The following is a 20,376-nucleotide window of genomic DNA, read 5'->3' on the forward strand; positions in this document are numbered from 1 at the left end:
GGGGCACAACCCCCTTTGTCTGTACATGGTTCCGTCCCTGCCCACGGTTAATTTCTTTTATTAAGTGTCACATCATTATGTTAATGTGTTTTATTTTTGCAAAATCAGCCCCAAAACTACGTTATTTCAGTGATGACCAAGCTAACACAATCAAAACTACGTAGTTTCAAGCCTAAACGTAAAACATATTTCCATAGCTTAAATGACAGTGTTCAAGCTAAACTCTAAATAAATAAATAAATAATGATATAGTAACCATAACCCCACAATCTGTCTAACTAGCTTAGTCTTGAACAGAGAAACTAGGAATGCCATTGAGAAAAGTTGAATAGCCCGTGAAGATAATTGTCCCCTTCCTCTTTCAACCATGCCCGAAAGAACCTAATTCCAATTTTATGGTTACCAAAAAAATATATTCAAATTTTTACAAATTAATCCAATCAATTTTAAATCAAAGAAATTCCCCCCCCAGTTTTTAAAAAATATTAAATAGTATGTATATATTTGAGATTTTAGAAAATAAGCCCATGATTTTCTCAAAAAAGAAAAAGAAAATAAGCCCATGAAAAATTATATTTGCCCCCCTCAACTTCGAATCCTAGTTCCGTCCTTGATCGTGGGGGGTGAATTGCTAACGGAACCAAACTTCAGGGTGCAAAATTGAGTTTCTGAAACTTTGGGGTGTAGAATCCAATCTACCCCAAATTTCAGGAGTGTAATATGCAATTTACCCTTCTGGAAAAGTGTGAGGCACCTATGTGCATCTAAAATACTTTTTGGTCTCTATCAAATGAGTAAGGCTAATTTGGTGTTTAATCAATTATTTAATAGATACTTTTATTATCCTAAATTTATTTCAACAATGCAAACAAGTGCAGGTGATAATAAATAAGACATGATCTATTAATATCTAAAAGTTAAAGTATAACATTTATTGTTGTTACGTTCACTCGGTCCGTTTTGAATATGGTCGAGAATAAATTGGGTGTCATGTTATACATGGATTTTTACCTTGTAAAAATAGATCTCTTTTGTATTCATTCATATCATTTTCTAAATTTTTAATCTATTGTATAGTGGAGAAATGTTATTTAATGCAAAAAATTTTGCATCACGCAAGTTAGTGACTAGTAACAATAATAATTCCAAGTGATAATTTTATTGTGCAAAACATTTTTATTTTTTTTTTTGTAAAATACTATTCTGATTCCTAAATTTTACCAAAAGTTTATTTTTCATCCCTCACATTTAAAAGTTCATTTTCCCCCTAAATTATTAAAAAGTTTATTTTTCATCCTTAAATAATTTACAATATTTTACTTTCAATCCTTCAACTTAAATTTCTTTTTCATCCCTAAACTATTGAGAAAAGTTCTTTTTTCATCCCTATTTTTGTCTCTAAACTATTAAAAAAACTCTTTACAAAATTTTAAAGATGAAAAAATAACTTTTTAAAAATTTAGGGACAAAAATAATTTTTTGGTAAAGTTTACCAAAATAGTGTTTTTACCAATTTTTTAGGAATTATGTAAAGCATGTTAAATAGCACATTTATTTTAGGGATCCAAGGAAAAATAGAACATTTTTTTTGAGGGAAATGGCACATTTATTTTCTCTTGACTTTTTGTTAAAAAAATTATTAAACTATATTAAAAGAAAATGGACTTCATTCAGCAAACTCATTATAAATCCAGCCCACCAAAGAATGAGTTGAAAACTTGTTCTATCTAAACCAGCCCACCTTAGGATTTTTTCTTTTTCTTTTTTTTTTTGAAATTCGTCCAAATTCTTCTTCTTTAGTTCTACCCGTTACAACTTACAAATAGCCTAAAGCCTAAAGCCTAAAGCATTTCCTCTTTGAAAAAAAAAAAAAAAGTAGCCTAAAGCCTTGTCAATACTTGAGTGGATCCACGCTGGGTGCAATGGTTACGAATGACTGATATGAAAAATTAACTTTTTAAATAAAAGTGAGAAGTCTGGGCAAGAAATAAGACAGGAATTTCAGTTCTTTTTGAAATTGATAAATCGGACAAAATATAAAAACTTCAACCACAAATGATAAATAACAAATTTTGTGATTTATAATTCATTTAAGATAGAAATTACCATTAGACTTGTAGTCTCTCTTGGTATTTCTAATGAAAATATTCATGATTCAAATCTCCACTACTTTGAACTATCAAATAATCCAAAACAAAGAAGAAGAGGGATTAAATCATAAATAAAAGTAAAGTTAAAAAACAAATATAAGACGAAAAATGAGAAAAAATATTGGAGAGTCTAGCCCAATCATTTAATTTGTTCATTGTTAGGGGATGCAGACACGAGAAGGTACGTATCATTATTAATTGAGAATAAAATAGGGTGTTTGCAATTATATATTATTAAAATATCAAATTTAAATGTTCAATAGGATTTGGTATTCTTTTGCAGTTAGGATTTGGTCAAAAAATTTATAGGTTCAACCTTTTCTCTTTGCTTTATTTTTTTTTTAAAAAATGATTATAATCAATGTCTAGACCATATAGGAAGTTAAATTTGATGTTGGAACCAGTGCACACGCGTCCCCAATGCCTTAGTTTTGTGCATGCAGCATCAGATTAAAAGGTGGCATATAGTAGTAAAATACGTGTCTACAATTTATATTATTGTAATGAAGAGGCTGGATCTATAAATGTGATTTTGGCTGGTTGATATAGGAAATGAAATTCTATCGTATTAGTAGGTAATGATATTGGTCTCTTTTGTGGGTACATTGTAATCTATAAAGTCTCAATATTTTTGATGATATTTAATTATATATTAGGCTTACTAACGCTTCATAAATTTATTGACACTAATGTCATTCTTTTTTTTTTTTTTTGTCAAAATGGTTGCAGTATTTTTTTTTTTTTTTTTTTTTTTTTTTTTCAGAACCCACACACTAAAGCCTTTTAGAACTAAAAGAGCCATACAATTTAAACCAATGATTGCACACATTACATCATTGTTGATATCTATCGATGAATGCATATATCATCATCATAGGGTGGCCATACAATGTTTGTTTAAATATATATTCCCAAGTATCTATACATACATTACTCTATATGTGTGTGTGTGTCACACACACATACACACACATGTTACTGATGGCTTAATGTGTTGTTGATTTTGCTAATGTGGGTCTTAAGGCCACACCTTATATAGTTCATTTTGGGGGAAATTTGCATTACGAATTGATTGAGTATTGATAGTTTTTGCAATTTCAAACAAAATCCAATAAAAAATAGATGGTTTAATATGGCACACATTATATACAACAACAATACCTATATGTTTATATATAGATATATCTACACATACATATATATATATAGCAACATGTGTGTGTGTGTGTGTATCCATCCACATATATATATATATATGTATGTATGTATGTATGTATGTATGTATATACACATTGACACAGACATGGTTTTGAAAGTAATTACATTTATACCAACACTAGAATCCAAGTGTAATCACAGTTTTTTCAGAAGTGAAGATATACCTTTTGAGGAGAGATGTGGCACAACAATGAAGAAGGGGACCACAGCAATAATTTTGTCACACTTGGTGAGGATCCAATAGTGAGGAACAAGATGATCACTTGAAACTTGTTCAGCTCGTAGGCTTGCTTTTTTCAGAACCCACACTGTAACTCAATTTTCAGCAAGGTATTGCCAAACACGTGCATGGGTTCTGATAGTGAGGGGGTCAAATGTAACTCGATATCTAGGTAGTCGAGTTACAATAAAACTCGACATATATGTAATCGAGTTACTGTTATAGAATCTATTGATGTGATGGCAATGCAATAACTCGATAACTGATGAAGTGAGTTAATTGTAACTCGACTACATGGAAGTCGAGTTATTTGTTAACTCGTCTTCTTGATAATCGAGTTATGTGTCCATTGTTTCTATAAGAACCCAGACTTGAACACCAGAATGGTATGCATCCACCATTCTGGTGCAATAACTTCCCACAATTATGTGTTTGTCGAGTAAGATGGGACGTACCTATGTTGTGTTTAATGGTCGTATTCCAGGCATATATGACAGTTGGATAGCTGCGAGCAGACAAGTTTATAAGTTCCCAAACGCTAATCACAAATCATATAAAGATCGAAGGGAAGCAGAAGCTGCATACACGGAGTGTTTGCATTGTAATGGTATGGACGTGCAAGGTGGTGCGTCTGCATCGTGGGCAACTCCGAACATGTCAACCTCAACTCCATCGGGCACTTCTCCAAGCGAAAGAACCAACTACTGCAGTGGAGACATTAGAAACACAATGTTAAGGTATCAATTGGAAGTTGCCATTGAGGAGCATGACCACGCAAGGAGGATTGCAACCTTGAGTGCGAACATGTTGAATGGAGTGGTGGCCCATGTTGTGGGGGATGATGAAGTTGATGCACCTACGAGACAAGGTACGGGTAAATGAGCGTGAAAGTTTGATTTCTTGTTGTGGTATACAATCATATATTTATATATGCAATCGCTTGTTGCAAAAGGTTTAAGTAGAAGTATCATCGTTTTCCAGCTGCTTAACTGGCAAATGTGTATATAAGGGAAATAACCTTATATTTTTTGGTTTAAGCACTACTTTGGCCTTATTCAGTCCATTCTATCTAGTTTGGTCTTATTCAGTCCAGTATGTTCTATTCGCTCCATTTTATCCTACTCAGTCAGCTTTGGTCGTATGAGAACTATTTCGCCCATGCGCAGGAATTTTTTATTTTCTCTATTTGTTACGTTATATCTTTAAATGTATTCCTTACAAAACAACTTATATTCTTCAAATGTTTTCCTAAAATTGTAACTTAACCGGAGAGAAGGAAGAAATAATAAGAAAAAAAAAAAAGAATAATTATTAATTTGATTAATCAAATATATTATACAATGTGTAGCCACCAAGATCAAAATAAAAAGACAATGATGCAATTCATTTCACATCTCTTGCAAATTTCAATTGCTAATTAATTCTGATAGTATGTCAATGAGCATTTCATCACTAAAGACAGCAACAATACTTGATTGATGCAGCCTTAATGCAACAGTAGCTATTCAACAATGCATCAATCTAATATGAACCATTTGTACAGCAGTAGCTGGAACATAGCAGTGGTGCAACTTAAACTCCATGGGGACCGCATGGAGAAATTTATGTGGAAAAAGGCTACTGGACTTTCATTTCATTTTTCAACTTTATAAAAGTGGCTCTTAACTCATAAGGTTAGTTTGCTTAATGATGCAAGAAGTCACAGGGTACCTAGTAAAAATCAGTGTTCACAAATTGACAATGGAAAAAAAATAATAATAAAACAAACAAAAAAAAGAAAAACCCAAAATGTAAGGATTACATGTTGTTAATGCCTAATACAAAGCTTGCACAACCCAACACAAACTAATTATATGGTCTGAAACCCAAGGTTTTTCTTCTACATAGCCTCCATCCTTTGAATAGGTTTTCCCAACAACAGCCTTTCAACCTCCAACCCTTGAATGCAGTTACAGCAATAGTCTTTAAACCTTTAGCCCTTGAATCTACAGCACTTGCAGCACTAGCCCTTGCACATCCAGCTGCCACAATGAATTGCGTGCTGTAGGTGCTTCCAATTGCAGTAAAGCTCAACATCAATGTTTTGCGTTTTACAGTGACGCTTGCAATAGGAGTCAATCACAAGTACTGCATATAAACAGATCTAGCTTAACAACCCTTAAAACATAATTCATGAATTTTCTAACCCATAAGTCTAATCCATAGCTTAGCAAGCATCATTCGGGAATATTTTAAAGAAATATCAATCAAAAATTAAATTTTGCAACAAATACAGAGACTGTAGTCTCTTATGTTTTTAGAGAAGAAAACGAAGTTGCTTATTACTTCACAAGTTTAAGACATTTCTTGAAAGAAAGAAATGGCCCCAAATAATTTTTCATGTTCCCATTGAGCATATATAGGTGTGCTAGTTCAATCTCCTTTGCTGAAATGTTTAAGAAATGATTTCCTTTTATTTCTTCTTTGGGGTATGGTAGTCCTACTTGTGTATGCATATCGGCACTTTTTGACTGTACAAGCATGTTGAACACTTCTACTACGGGTTCTAGTATAGTGTGTATGTATTTTGTTTTCTATTGAAAATCGATCCTATGACAAAAAAACCCTTTTGTATTAGGAATATCAACTATGATGCTTTTATTTGATTGTTTATTAAAGATATGGACGTATCCAAAATTCTTGAAATATTGAGCGGCAAACATTTGCTTAAGGACACTAAGAATTGTGAATTTAGTCCTAGATTAGACTACTTTTTTGTTATTATTTTTTAGTATTATTATAAGGCATGAATATTTTATTATTCTATTTCAGTTGTTGGGATGGTTAAAATAATGTGAGTAATAAACACTATTAGAGGGCCTTCTTCCATTTGGGCACCTTTAGGTTATTGCCTTAATGGCCCACCCCTAGTCAAGGGATAGTACCTAAAAGGCATTTTGCATTGTTTACCAATCCTATTGGGAAATACACAGATGTGGTAAATTCTAGGTTCACAAGGATGACATGGATGGGAAATAAGTCAATAATCACTACAAACTCAAGAAACACTCAAAAATAAAATCAACTAAACACACCCACGAAAAAGCAAACTACAGAACGACATCCAAATTAATAATTTTCTCAACTGGAGGATATATTTTGTAAAATTAAACTTCAAAACTCTCCAAAAAACAAAAAATTTCTAAAGTAAACCATCAAGAAATAAACACCAATAACACAAGGTTTAGTCAAATAAACTAAAACCCATATCATCATCAGACTCTTCAGCAAGCTTTTCCTTCTTCTCTTCCTCCTTCGCAGTAGCAGCAGGGGCACCACTAGAAGCAACTGCTGCAACAAGGGCAACGGCAACAACAAACTTGCTAGGAACCTGCATTTATACTCAAAACAATCAATCTATTGAACAAAAGTTACCTCCCGGTGGAAAAGTGTAAAAAATGCCCACTATAACTAAATGCTTGTCAATTAGCCCAGACAAAATAAGGTGAAGTAAAACAGCAACAGTGCAACACAACTTGACATTAATTGAAAAATGCAATTTGCTGTCACCAACCTTAATGTGATCCTAAAAATCTACACCAAGACTACTTGTTATGCCACCCACATGTATTAAAAATTAATGCGCATGCACTCACCTTACCAAACTAATGGTGGTGTACAGTGTGCATCACTTGGCAAAAATCAGTTGCAAGAACTGGGCCTATCCATCCACTCTATTCTATTCATTTATAGAAAGACAAACAGCTAAGAAAGAAAAGACAAGGGGGAAATAATTTTTGGGTCAAATTTGGGACCCACTTTTCCAATCCAGCACATCCTTTTTTTCATTGTTGTTTATTTTATTGCTTTTATTAGAAAAACTAAGAACAGAACCAAAAGCTATTCTTGTACCTCAAAAAAGCATCTTCAACTTCAAGCAGTCCATCACAAAATACAAGTACTAAACTAATATTATGCCTAGTTGGTCTTTCTCTTTCTTCTAAGTTTTTTTGCAGTCCATCACAAAATACAGTAAGCAGTCCAGAAACTAATAATATACTTTACTAAGCAGTCCATCACAAAGTAAGCAGTCTGCTAAGCAGTCCATCACAAAATACAAGTACTAAACTAATATTGTACTTTACTTTCCTCAAACCATTTATTCTTTTACTTTATTCTTAGAATTTTTGCACTCAGATAGTGCAATAGGGATATATTTTCTTGAAGCTGTAATCTCCAGAAATACTCTACTACCTTCTGTGTTTCTGGATTTCATTTTCCAACAGTTTCACTAGCAATCTGATTATTGTTTCATTGGGACTCTTGTAGGTTCATGTTGTTTTACTTCATTTTGTCAATAGTATTGTTTTCTCAAAGAGTCCCCCTTCATTTCATATCATAGTGAGTGAACAATTAGAGAAGGAAAAGTAAAGCCATGAGTTTTTTAACAGGGTCCTCAAATGATTCTTGGCATCCAATCATGACTGGTGATACAACACAATGACAAATATGAAGATAGGTAAGCCACTACTATATGCGATCCAAAGATGACACCAAGAAAGGGTAAGAAAGAAACAACTTACAAGGGTGAATAATATCTTAGAACAAAAAAATAGCAAATAGTTACCTGCTCCGTCAGATTGCGAACTGCTAAGGCTAGTCGAGGTAAACCATGAGCTGAGGTTGCACTCTGCACTCCACCGAAAATTGGTGTTCGAAATAGACCAACTCTGGTTCCACCTCCAGCTACACTTCCACCTGGGGCTATAAAAGGCATGTCCAGTTTTTGTCTCATCTTCATTGTTCTCACATTCCAAGGTTGTGATTTAAATTATCCTTCACAACACAAAGAAGGCCATTACAGCTAAGCCAATATGATACCATTCATTGTCAACAGTATGGTAAATTAGATGCTTCATATATCAAGAAGGAACATAGCAGAACTACAAGTTATGTGTAGAGACATCCTTCAAAATCCTTTACCCTTTCGTTGGAAAAATAGAAAATTGTAAATGTGCCAAGAATGAAACCACCAAGCTTCCCACATTGCCTAAATCAACATCCTCTTTTACGAAAACATGTTTCTTCTCTAGTCTTTGAAAATTAAAATTCATATTTTCAACATTTTTTTGATAAGTAATTTGAGGGGTGTGTGGGTAGTGTGTACGCACCATCGTCAACAGTGAAGCAGCATCAGCAAGTTCTCCTACAACAGATGCACAGCCACCAAGATTCTCCCCGTCCACACACTTTGCATGCTTATTCTAGTCACCTATAGACAGGAAGTCTAAAAACTCGATTACTTCGGGCTCAATGGCCTTTTCGTTTCTACCCATGTGCCCTCACAGGTCTCATCTTACCTATTTCATCAGACACAACAGCTTAATTAAATGAACATATTCAATAAAATGCACAATAGAATTTGCTAAATACGATGGGCAATGTAGAGGAAGGTCCTATGGTGGGGGGTTAGAGGTAAAGGTCCTATGGTGGGCTCCGCATGCACTAGAGGTGGGGTGGGCATGCCTGGTGTGGGGACAAATATGCATCCACCATCATGGGCGGATCCACTGAACACTGGGGGTGACATATGGGGGACTGTCGAGGGGCCTTGTACTCTTGGCTAGCACCACAGGACATAGTACGGGATGGCCCAGCAGCATCACCGGCGGGGTGGGATGGCCTGGCGCCATCATCAAAGAATACCCAATCACCCTGAAGCCATGATTCTTCTGCAGCAGACTCATCCCCTTCCTCATAGATGGGTTTCGGCTTAGTCGCACGTTCGGGACCAGCTCGACCACCTCCATGGCGTCGACCCCCTCGAGACCCACCACTTTGCCCGCTGCGACCCGGGACCTGTGTATGAATGTTGGCTGCTTCCACAAGCGCTTCCGCCAATTTAAGTCGGCCTAGCTCGTCCACAACCTCTAGTGTAAACTTAAGGTCATTGTACATGTCGGACCCTCGATTGCATCTCTGTAGAAACTGAAGCATGGTCCAAACCTGCAAAACAAGGGCATCATAAAAGGAGGAATGCAGGTATGATGCAAAACTATAATAGGGGGTCATGTGAAATTACCTTTTTGTGAACTTATAAGTAGTTTTGGTTACAACATAATGAAAGTTGAAGGGTTTTAAACAGTCCAAACTGAAATAACTTTAAACTTAAAATGTAATTAGCATGCACAATTCATATGCTTTCTCAACAATCAAGTAATTCCAAGTTCTTTCCAATGTCTTCCTCAAATCCCAAGCAAGGATGAATCCTTACAACTTTTTAATATAAGGCAAGGCAAATATTACACAAATATCAAGTATCAATATATTGTTAGCAAGTATCAATTAAAAAATGACCATAAAATTTAGAGATAAGATTAATGGTGCGTTGGCCTGATTGCAAATCTAAGGAAAGAATGCATGCATGTGCATGGTGGTCTAATCAATGAGAGCGCATAAAATGATGATGCTTTGAGTACTTCCTCATAATAACAACTTCACATTTATAATCGATGGGAACATAATCATAGTCTTATAAGCTTTAATCTCTCTCTCTCTCTCTCTCTCTCTCTCTCTCTCTCTCTCTCTCTCTCTCTCTCTCTCTCTCTCTCTCTCTCTCTCTCTCTCTTCATAAAGAAAAAGAACTTCAAATTATTTTAATGAATCTATTAATCTTTAAGTTTCCAAAGTTTCAACATAGCAATATTCACATGAACCAATCTTCTTTGGTAAGGAAAACAACCCATGTGGGAGCCAACATATAAGACTATGTAAAGTCCTATGATAAGTATAGAATACAATGCACTTTTGGTTAACCAGACAGAGATGCTAACACAGCTTTGCACTCATCCAAGTCAACAGGCCACATATCCATTCAATAAAGGAATTTCTCTAATCAAATCACTAATCAAAGTACCATCTTTTAAATAGGACACAATCCTCTTCAACCACCTCAAACGGCCAAGGATGTTAAAGCATAAGTAACATGACCAAGGAAAATGTATAGGAAATCAAGGAAAAGTAAAAAAGAGGGTACTATCTTTCTTTTCTAGGGAATCTAGGATTATCTTAGACCTTTATCAATGTGTTATGTACATTCTATATAAGACCTTACAAATCTGATATATATATAACGATGCCAACTTATAGTTGAGAAGCAACTGCACAATATTATCAAAAACAATAGCAAGTATTTGCATGGTCACTTGGGAGTTTTGAATAATGGCTGGCATGCAAATTGTACCAGCTTGCAAGAATGTGGAAGCACAATATGTGGAGATGATGGCGCCTCTGCATTCTTATGGGTGTGAGAAGAAAGTGAAGAAGACCTTATCTCATCTCAAAGGTATATTTAGAGGATTAATTTCCTACACTTCTATTTTCAGGACAATAAGATTGGCTATATTTCATGTTGCTCATGTATTTCGTTTGGAATAGTATTCATGTGTCATGTAAATTTATGTTTCTTTAATTAGAATATCTAATCTATTTTAATGGAAAAAATATACTATTTATTTGATACATGAGTCATCCCTCTTATATGGGGTGGACCTCAGATGATATACCTCCTCCTTCCAACAAAGCTAGGTGATAGTTGTATTAATTAAGTATAGCATATACTATTTTATTGAAGTGTTGGTCAACCTACAGATAAGAAGGACTTGGACTTGGGTGGGACATGGGCCTCGGCCTGAGCATGTGCATGATTTCTATATGGGCTCAACCCAAGGCCATGAAAGATCAAAGTGCATTTAATTTTAGCCTCAAATCCATCCTTTCTCTAGGTTGGACTAGCCCAATTTTTTTTCCAAGAAATCAGACATGAAAAATTTTTGATCTAAACATGTTCAATCCGTAGGGTGGCTATTCCTGCTCCTAGATTTATGAAGAGTCATTGTATGTGTTCTGTTACAATGACTCTTGCTGGTGCATTGAGTTAGGAAAATAGCAAATAGCATTCACCTAATGAATGGTACTGTGATTGGACCACTTCCTATACACAATTGAATATATCCACAACACGCATACAGTAAACCATAATGATGGCTCTTTTTTCCTAATCCTTCATGTTTGATCAGAATTGAACAATAAGTCTTTTCTCCTTCTTTGAACATAACTCTTAAGTTTCAAAACAGGGTCAGCATAAACATGCGTGTACAGCCCTCAAACTATGCATGGGTCATGCATGTAACAATAGCAGGCTCATAAGTCAAGCATGTTAGGTTGATACAAAACCAAGTTATTTGTGACCCTTTATCATTGGGGTCTCCCAACTGGTTACTGGAACCCAGGCCTCACATTCAGCACATGCAATGGAGCCAAAGTTAATCATCCTAAGCTTATCTTTGTTGAAGATGGACAATTTTACAGTATTCAAATCCAAAAAAACCAAATAGCTTTAATTTACTGACTGCCATATCTTGTTAATTATAGGTTAATTATAGGATGAATCCTTACAACTTTTTAATATAAGGCAAGGCAAATATTTGATAGGATTTGCAGTAGGCGTTACATCTATGGTAACTTTTTATTCAAACTTATATTACTTGACAGGTTTTTCCCAAACATGTAAATTTTGGATATTATATATATCAAGGTGATTTGGAATTTGGATACTACACATTCACTTGTTTATGAAGAACTTAAATCATAGCATGTTTCTCACTTTAAAATATAATGAAAGATAAAATTCATTTTCAGTTAACGACAACAATTATTGTGAAGTTTTAATTACCAAATAAACATGCTGAAGATATTTAATCAAACAATAGTTTCAACAAAGGTTTAGGAATTGTTGCCTCACCATAAGTTCCCAGTACGCAGACTCTACTGTTATGTACCTCCTTGTGCTGCCATTGTACCATGTCATGTACTCAGCAAGGTACGTCGTATCACCATCCAGGAGAGGGGTAGCGCGAACAAGTTGCCCTTGGCTGCCCCATTGCTGAATATGGGTATCATGTTCTGCCACCCAATCCTTGTCCCATTTATCCTGGAGGGATATCTTGTGAAGGTCGATCGACGTATCCACGACCATCGGAACCAGTTGCTTCATTCCAAATTGACAGAGGACCCGCTCAGGATGATGCCCCTCCACTATCCAAAAGTATATCAATGGCACCTCGGCCCTCCAAATATGCTGGCCGATAGAGCAATACGCAGGCACGGAGCCCAATGCAAGCGTGTACGGCTCCCACACAATCTGCATAAATGGATCGCTACTTTAGTGATTATGTGAAGATGGATGGTTGACATTTGTCATGGAACTTAAAGAGTATTTATCAGCAATTTATTTGATTACTACTACACTACAGTTTCAGATTTGAAATACCTAAACACAAGTAGGTTTATGACAACATGGACTTATTCCCCATAAAACGCACACTAGAAAAATGCATATAAATTAGACAAGTTGCATATAAATATAACACTCAATACAGGCTTTTCATAGCAACTAGACATATCAAAGATGAAGTGCAAAACCAATCATTGCGGAGACCTCAAAAGTAGGAAATTGTAAATGTGATATACAAGATACAAAACACTAAAATCTAGTTTATTACCAAAAGGTTGAGAGAAAAAGCACAAAAGTTTAAAAATAAATAAATAAATACAATAAGGAAATAGGTTAGAGCCAAACACACTAATATTTTAATTGGGTTTCATTGACATTCTAACCATACACTAACACACTAATATTTTCCCGAGTTTCATTGACACCATACATAACTAACTGAAATTTAGGGTGTTTAAGCTCAAACGTGAAAGGTTAAAATCTATTCTTTCCACTCAGTATTTTTTGTCAACTCCAACTATTTTTCAATTACTTTGAGCACAAAAATATATATAAGGACTCATTCTTGTACTAATGGTAGTAGGACCAATAGTAATGGGAGTCGGTGCATTCACTAGTAAACTAAAAGCCTAATAAGGTAATAACTAATAAAAGACTTACTAGGACTCGTAAGAAAATAAAACCTAAGATACTTAGGATCTCCTAGAAAATCCTTTACTCAACTAAATTACCAAAATATCCCTAATCCACAAGGATTGCAAAAACTACAATTTGTCAACATCAACAAAACTTACCACAACTTTTAAAATACAAATACAAATCCAAATTAAATTTCTTTTTTGACCCTTAGGCAAATATAACTGGGCCTTTAAACCACTCAATTTTCAGTTCCATTGGACTTCATACTTGAACCCCAATTAAATCTTGAATAGACAAAGTAAATTGCACTATTAAATCAAGGAAGTATTAAATCAATCTTATCTGGACCTCTATTAATTGCACTTGTTCTTTGTTTTTGTGTGCATAATGAATTAAAATTTGGTAAGCTGGATATGGGTTTCAGCTGATGGTACTGGATATCTGAGTCCAAGTCTAGTGGGGGTGGGGCATATTGCATTTGAATATGAGTCTGTATGCAAATGTCCTTTGGAACTTAACTCAGATAGCAACCAAATAGCGGTAAAATAGAACCAATTAATTTTACTAGATGTTCTGGCTTTTTATTTCAAGATTTAGTTCCTAAAGAATTTGGAAGAAACTAAGAGTAATGAATGTCTTAAAACTACAAAAGTCTCAATATACGAGGATATTAAAGTTTTCTGTCATCAAGGTTTATTTATTTATTGAGTAGCATTAGCAAAATCTATTTTATTGCAACATCTATTTAATTGAGATGTGAAAGTTAGGCACAATTCAATCATGTATCACAACCAAAATTTGAGGGTTGACTTTTTAATATGCAGTGTTATGGCAGGTGTGTCTCCTGCCCAACTAATTAAGAATGTGCAACATAACTAGACCATGGTCGTAAAATTTGTTCGTGCTCGAGTAAGTTTAGATATTTTGGTCCAGCACAACCAACCTAGCAAGGAACCAAAATTCTGAGATCAACTCAATTGAGGGAAACAAAAATAAAAACCTCAAATTGTGGCGAATTGAGGTCGTAAATTAACCAAGTACGAATACTTGCTCTGCCCGTACTGTAGTCAATGATGTCCGGTACACAGCAAGGATGTGTGTGGCATGTTGTGCGGTGCTCTTTGGCCCGCTCCACCTAGCAAACATGGGGTTTCGACAAATGGTTGTTAATGAACTTTCGTGTGATGAACTGTGAGCAATGTCATTACTGAGAACAATGCTTTATATTTTTAATCCATATAAGCATTAGCAAAGTTTCGTTTGTTTGTTAGTTTGGCATATTTTTAATTATATCAAAGAGAAAAATTATATATAATATACTATTACACATAAATAATGAGAACTCGATGAACGTACCTAATGGCAAGGGGCCCTGAGTGCACTGCCAGTAAAGGCGGCCTCGCAATTGGGCATATTCGTTGGAACCTTGAATAGGCCCACCGCTACACCAACACTAGTGCTCCTCCAATCTGCATCACATCCTTCATGGATGCTCTAAAAAGGTGCCTGTAGAGCCAGGCTAACGCTGCACTACCCCAGCTATATTGTCTTGCATTGCTGATTGGGTTGAGGAGCTGCAGAGGCAAGAGTGAGACTCGGTCCGCCGACTTGTCCATGAACAACAGGGCCCCCATCCAAACAAGTAGGTGGTAGTGGGCATGTTGCTGCACTACTTCATCACTGGCGTCCGCAGCTGGGGGAGCAGCAAACCGTGCATCAAGCCACTTGTATTTTATCCTCGCCCCAGCAAGGGTAGACGTGTTTGAGTTGGGTATCGAGGGCGGAGGTTGATGGCCCAACAAATCTCGGCACAACTGACTCCAGTTCATGTCTGTCCTCCTAGTGATAGGCAACCTATCCACCGGAATCCCCAACATCACCTCTATATCTTACAAGGTGATGCCCATTTCTCCATGGGGTAAGTGGAACGTGTGCATCTCCAGACGCCACCGCTTAAACCAAGGCCATGATCAAGGCGTGATTGATTTCCATATCGGGAACCTTGAACAAGCCAATGAAACCTGATGCATCTATGTACTGTGTGATACGTGGGTCTAGCCCACTTTGCGACAGTACACATTTGCGGCGTTGAACCTTTACGATGCCAAGCACCTCCTGCACACAAACGAGCATTGTGTTAGGTAGTGCACATGAAGTAATTATAAAACAAAGATGTATTAATAATATAAATACATACCTCGTTAGCGGTGTGCCTCCAAAGCGGAGTTAACTGATGATCCGGCTGCCAGTTCAATTGGGTACCATCGTCGGGTCCAGGTTGCATTCTATCCAGTTTCTGCATATCTGACATGGCAACAAATAGATTGTTAGCAATTATCCATGATTCACTCTATGACAAGATGTAATTACAATAGCAAATCATGCAGTCCGGCATAATCATATAGTAATCAAATTGTGGGTAAAAACTCAAAATTCACGTATGAAATGGTGTCATCCAATGTTCTTTATAAATTTAAATAAATGGTATATACCATATAAAAAAGAAAGATGACCATATAACGATCAAGTATTGCCATAAATGAAAGATGACCTCCTAGAGTTTACAGTTCAGATTCCAAAGTTCAAAACCCCTATCCCCCAACTATCAAATAAATGCATATTAATAACTATCATAATTATCCAATTTCATATTTGGACAAAATTTAAAGGAGAGAAAAAGTAGTATTCAGTAAAACTCTCCTTTGGTCAGGGTTACCGAGTAGTTAAAATAAAAATAAGAATCAAAGAAATTAAAAAAGAATCAAGAAACAAAACATCTAGATAGACAAGGATGACCTTTCATATTTTAGTGTTATAAACTACTTTAAAGACTTCCTTCACTGTCTTTTATTAAACTGCAACTATGGGGATGGTCTTATACGTTCTATGACCAATATAATGAAATTTTAGTTCAAATCACAAAACTCAACCTTAAGCCATTCGCCTCTGTACCAAACTGCTACCTCTCCCACTTTAAATCAATCAATTGAAGAGAAAAGAAGGGAAGAGATGGGGGGTTTGATTTAAGGCAACTCACACAAGTATAAATATATTGGTCACAGAACACAAACCCTTGATGACATATTCATGATACCAAGGTAAAGTAGATCATCTCAAGATAACAAAAATGGAAATTACAAGCTTTCATATATATGCACATATGCACATCCTTCTTAAAAAACTGACTTATAAAAAACCAATTGCATTTGACAATAAAATGAAAAATGGTAATAATTTCAAAGACAACCAATTGTTCACACACAGTGAGTCTTTGTGAATTACCTTTTTCAAACTCTTTCTTTAATATCTCATTTTATTACACTTCATTGTATGAACCATGGGCTAGTACCACATAGTATATAATGAAGTTGTTTCCACATAGTATATAATGAAGTCAAATAAAAGGCCAGCACACATATAATAGAAATATAAGGCTTTTCTTTATCTCAGCACTGAGGCTAGTAGGGTTGTTAAGCAACTAAATGAATGAATGTTTTCGTAGGTAGGTGATTCTTATCAGGTTTTAAGACTTCTAGATGTTGAACACATGCTTACCCACAGTTTAAGTTCAAAGCTGAGGCAATAGCTAAGCCATTTTAGGCAGCCAGTTACCTATCCTATTGTGGACTCAGCTGAATTAACCATCGTAACATAATTAAAATATTCTATTAGCAAGTATCAATATATTGGTCATAGAACACAAACTTTTGATGACAAATTTCATCTCAAGCTATATTGACATATCATCTCAATAGTTTATTTATTAACAAATCAGACCAACAGTTATTTAAACCCAAGATGCCAAGATGAAGAAAAAATTGAGGCACTAGGATTCAGTGTATACATTATGCATTCAGCACAAAAGGAGCAGTCAAATTTGTACAGCTTCATCAAAATATGAAATCGTATAATGCATAGAAGTGAATTATATGAAAACTATGACAACTGTTCAAAAAGGCTTAATTAAAAAACAAAAGGACAATAACAAGCAAAGATAACCTTTTTCGTAATAGGGATTGAATATACAATTTTACACTTCCTCTTCTAACAATAGAGATAGAGGTGATGCATGATTTCAGATTGTTGTAACTTCACTCTAACACAAAACAAGAACTGTGACAACTTTAATTTAATGAATCTGATATAGGATAGAAGCCTTAATGGATCTGATACAAATTTCGATGCAGGAATTTTAAAACTCAGCATTCAGTTAAGATTCTTGAATAAGGTTTTGATGTTTAAGGGTTTACGTAGGTTAGGTAATAAAAATTTTGGATCTTGAATGAGTCTGATGATTGTTTGCCTGTTTGGTGTTAAAACAGTGGACTAGAACCTTATACAAATAAGGATAAAGTATAGGCACTCACACCTAGGTTTCCTAAGCAGTTAGATTTAGGAATGAGAAGGGAATTTTTACAAGTTAATTTTTACAAGTTAATTTTTACACACTATGCAAAGTATTTAAACAAAACAATCACATTACATTTATAATGTCATCATTGCAGCATATAAAGCACAACAAAATTCTCATCTTTATTATTAAATTTACTACTTTTGAGTAAGTTTCAAAGAATGCACTTTGCCAACAGACATGGACAAAAATCATCTTTCACCATTGTCATCCAAATATCTCTACTTGAAGCTAAAATTCATGAACCCAGAAACACAAAGATCACAGGAAACTGTAAATGAGCACGACCCATATAAACAGGAAACTGTACATGAATCAGGAAGACGTAGGTAGCCATTGATTGGAGTTGTTTATATGGTCTCTACATGAGTGCACACACACAAGATTGATTGAAAGCCCAAAAAACCCACACACAACAAAAAATTGCTTCGTATATGTGAAAAAGAGATTTCCAAATGACTTTTTCTAAACCAACAAGATGCATGCAAGGCTAATTATGGTCAATTGTGATACACAAAACAAGAGAAAGAGAAAAGCAACGTACCTATAATCAACGGCGGCGGTGAGGGTTCAACGGAAGCACCACAGAGAGTAAGAGGGTGAGGGAAAGTGTAGAGAGAGAGTGAGAGGGTGAGGGAAAGTGTAGAGGGAGAGTGAGACTAACGGAGAGTGAGACGTTGAGGCAGAGTACAGGAGTGTACAGGAGAGAGTGATGGCAAAACGAAGGAGAGTATATAGGAGAGAGTGAACAGTTTCTGAGACGTTGGGGTTTGAAATGGTAACAGGTTCAGAAAACTCGATTTACAAGTTACCATGTTATGTATGCATACATAATTGGAAAAAGCCACGTCTGTTTTGCCAGCGTGGCACAAAGTTCATACCAAACTCGATTATAGTAACATCGAGTTTTTCAATATATATCGACTTTGGTATTGTCGAGTTACAAAACTTGGGCATTTTCCTAAATAGTTTGTGAAAGGGGTAAAAAGCCACTATTTTTGCCCAAACAGGACATTTAGCAATTTTGTCCCTAGTTTACATAGTCACCATATCCTTTGGTGTTATTACTTACTTGGACATTGAAGAATTCTGCAGTTGTTGCTTCAAATCTTTTATGCAATTGACACGTGACATTCATCATGTCATGTAACTCAAAAAGTTAAGTATTTTTCCTTCTAACAATATTCACTTCTCAAGATAAGGGGTTAGGTTACTCACCACATGGCATAATTTGCCAAGCATGGCTACTTAAGTAACACATGGCATGGTTGCTAACTTACATGTTTCCATTGTCTCTAATATCATAAGTGAGTTTAATTATATGCTCTTTTATATATATATATATATATATATAATATATATATGTTGAAAGTAATGTAAACAAAATAAGAGAAAGCAATAATAAGGCAGTAGAACCAGCCAAGCAGTATATAACAATAAGGCGGCAGAACCAACCAAGCAGTATATAACAAAATAATTCAAAGTAAATGAAAGCAATTTAGAACCGTCCGGTATGGCGGTAATCCGTCCAAGGTGGCGGTAGCAACAAGTAGTATAATGAACATAAAGTTAACTGAAAATACTTCTTTATTGAAAGTAGAGTTAAACACTTACAGTAGTAGTAGTGAATACAAGATCTCAGAACAGATTAATAGTTACAAAGCTCGAACTAGTCCTAGTTACAAGGTTTGTAGGAATAAGGTAGTAGTGAACAAGGTAATAGTGAATACAAAGAACTCTCTCAAAGAAGGCTTTTAGGAAAGAAAACTCTCTTTAGAGAAAATTCTGACAAAAAACTTCTGCCTTTAACTTAAGGGACAGCCCCCCTTAAATAGGCAAAATTCGAAGTGAACAGTAATCCATGAACAGTTACTCATGAACAGTAATCCGTGAATAGTAATTTGTGAACAATAATTTTTTCCATTTTTTGTCATGAAATCTTCAGCAAATTTGGTAGAAGTGATTCTGACTTAGAGGTGACAAAAAGCAAAAAGAATCAATAGTGGTGCATGTAGGAGCATGGGCTTGAAAGTAAGGAATATGGTACGTATGATGTCCTTTTGTCTAGTCAAAGTGGGATTCATAAAGAACACCAATCACCAATTTTGTCAGACGCATGGCCATGTACAGGAATCTCATAGTAGGAGCATGGGAAAACACAGTGATTTCTTAGCAGGAGTACTTGAATATTGTAATATTTTTAGCCATTGTGCAGGCCAGACAAATAGAGAAATCAATCATCTTGTGACGAATCCTCAACATATTCATGCTAATGGTAGATAGCATACTGGTTACAAAATCCACAATATAGAAGTGGCTCGACAACAGGATTTTTTGTAAGGAACTTTCTTGGATCAATATGACCAGCTCTTTCTAAATGACGAACAGCAGAGACATAAGGTTTAATACCAAAAACATGAATTCTATTTGTATTTCCTATGAAATGGTAGTCTCTCCATAATTC

At 35.3% G+C, this 20,376-nt stretch overlaps 1 protein-coding gene across 1 annotated transcript; it reads right to left on the reverse strand.

The window, feature by feature from the left end:
- Positions 1–6,713: 6,713 nt before the first annotated feature.
- On the reverse strand, positions 6,714–9,031 carry LOC136068832 (large ribosomal subunit protein P2-like). Its single transcript, XM_065776580.1, has 3 exons — positions 8,739–9,031; positions 8,195–8,403; positions 6,714–6,958 (listed from the first exon to the last, which is right to left on the reverse strand). The coding sequence occupies exons 2-3, from the start codon at positions 8,366–8,368 to the stop codon at positions 6,812–6,814; spliced, it is 321 nt and encodes a 106-aa protein (XP_065632652.1). The 5' UTR covers positions 8,369–8,403; positions 8,739–9,031; the 3' UTR covers positions 6,714–6,811.
- Positions 9,032–20,376: the final 11,345 nt, after the last annotated feature.

Source organism: Quercus suber, unplaced genomic scaffold (genome assembly GCF_002906115.3).
Source record: "Quercus suber isolate HL8 unplaced genomic scaffold, Cork oak 2.0 scaffold_137, whole genome shotgun sequence".
Lineage (NCBI taxonomy): Eukaryota > Viridiplantae > Streptophyta > Magnoliopsida > Fagales > Fagaceae > Quercus > Quercus suber.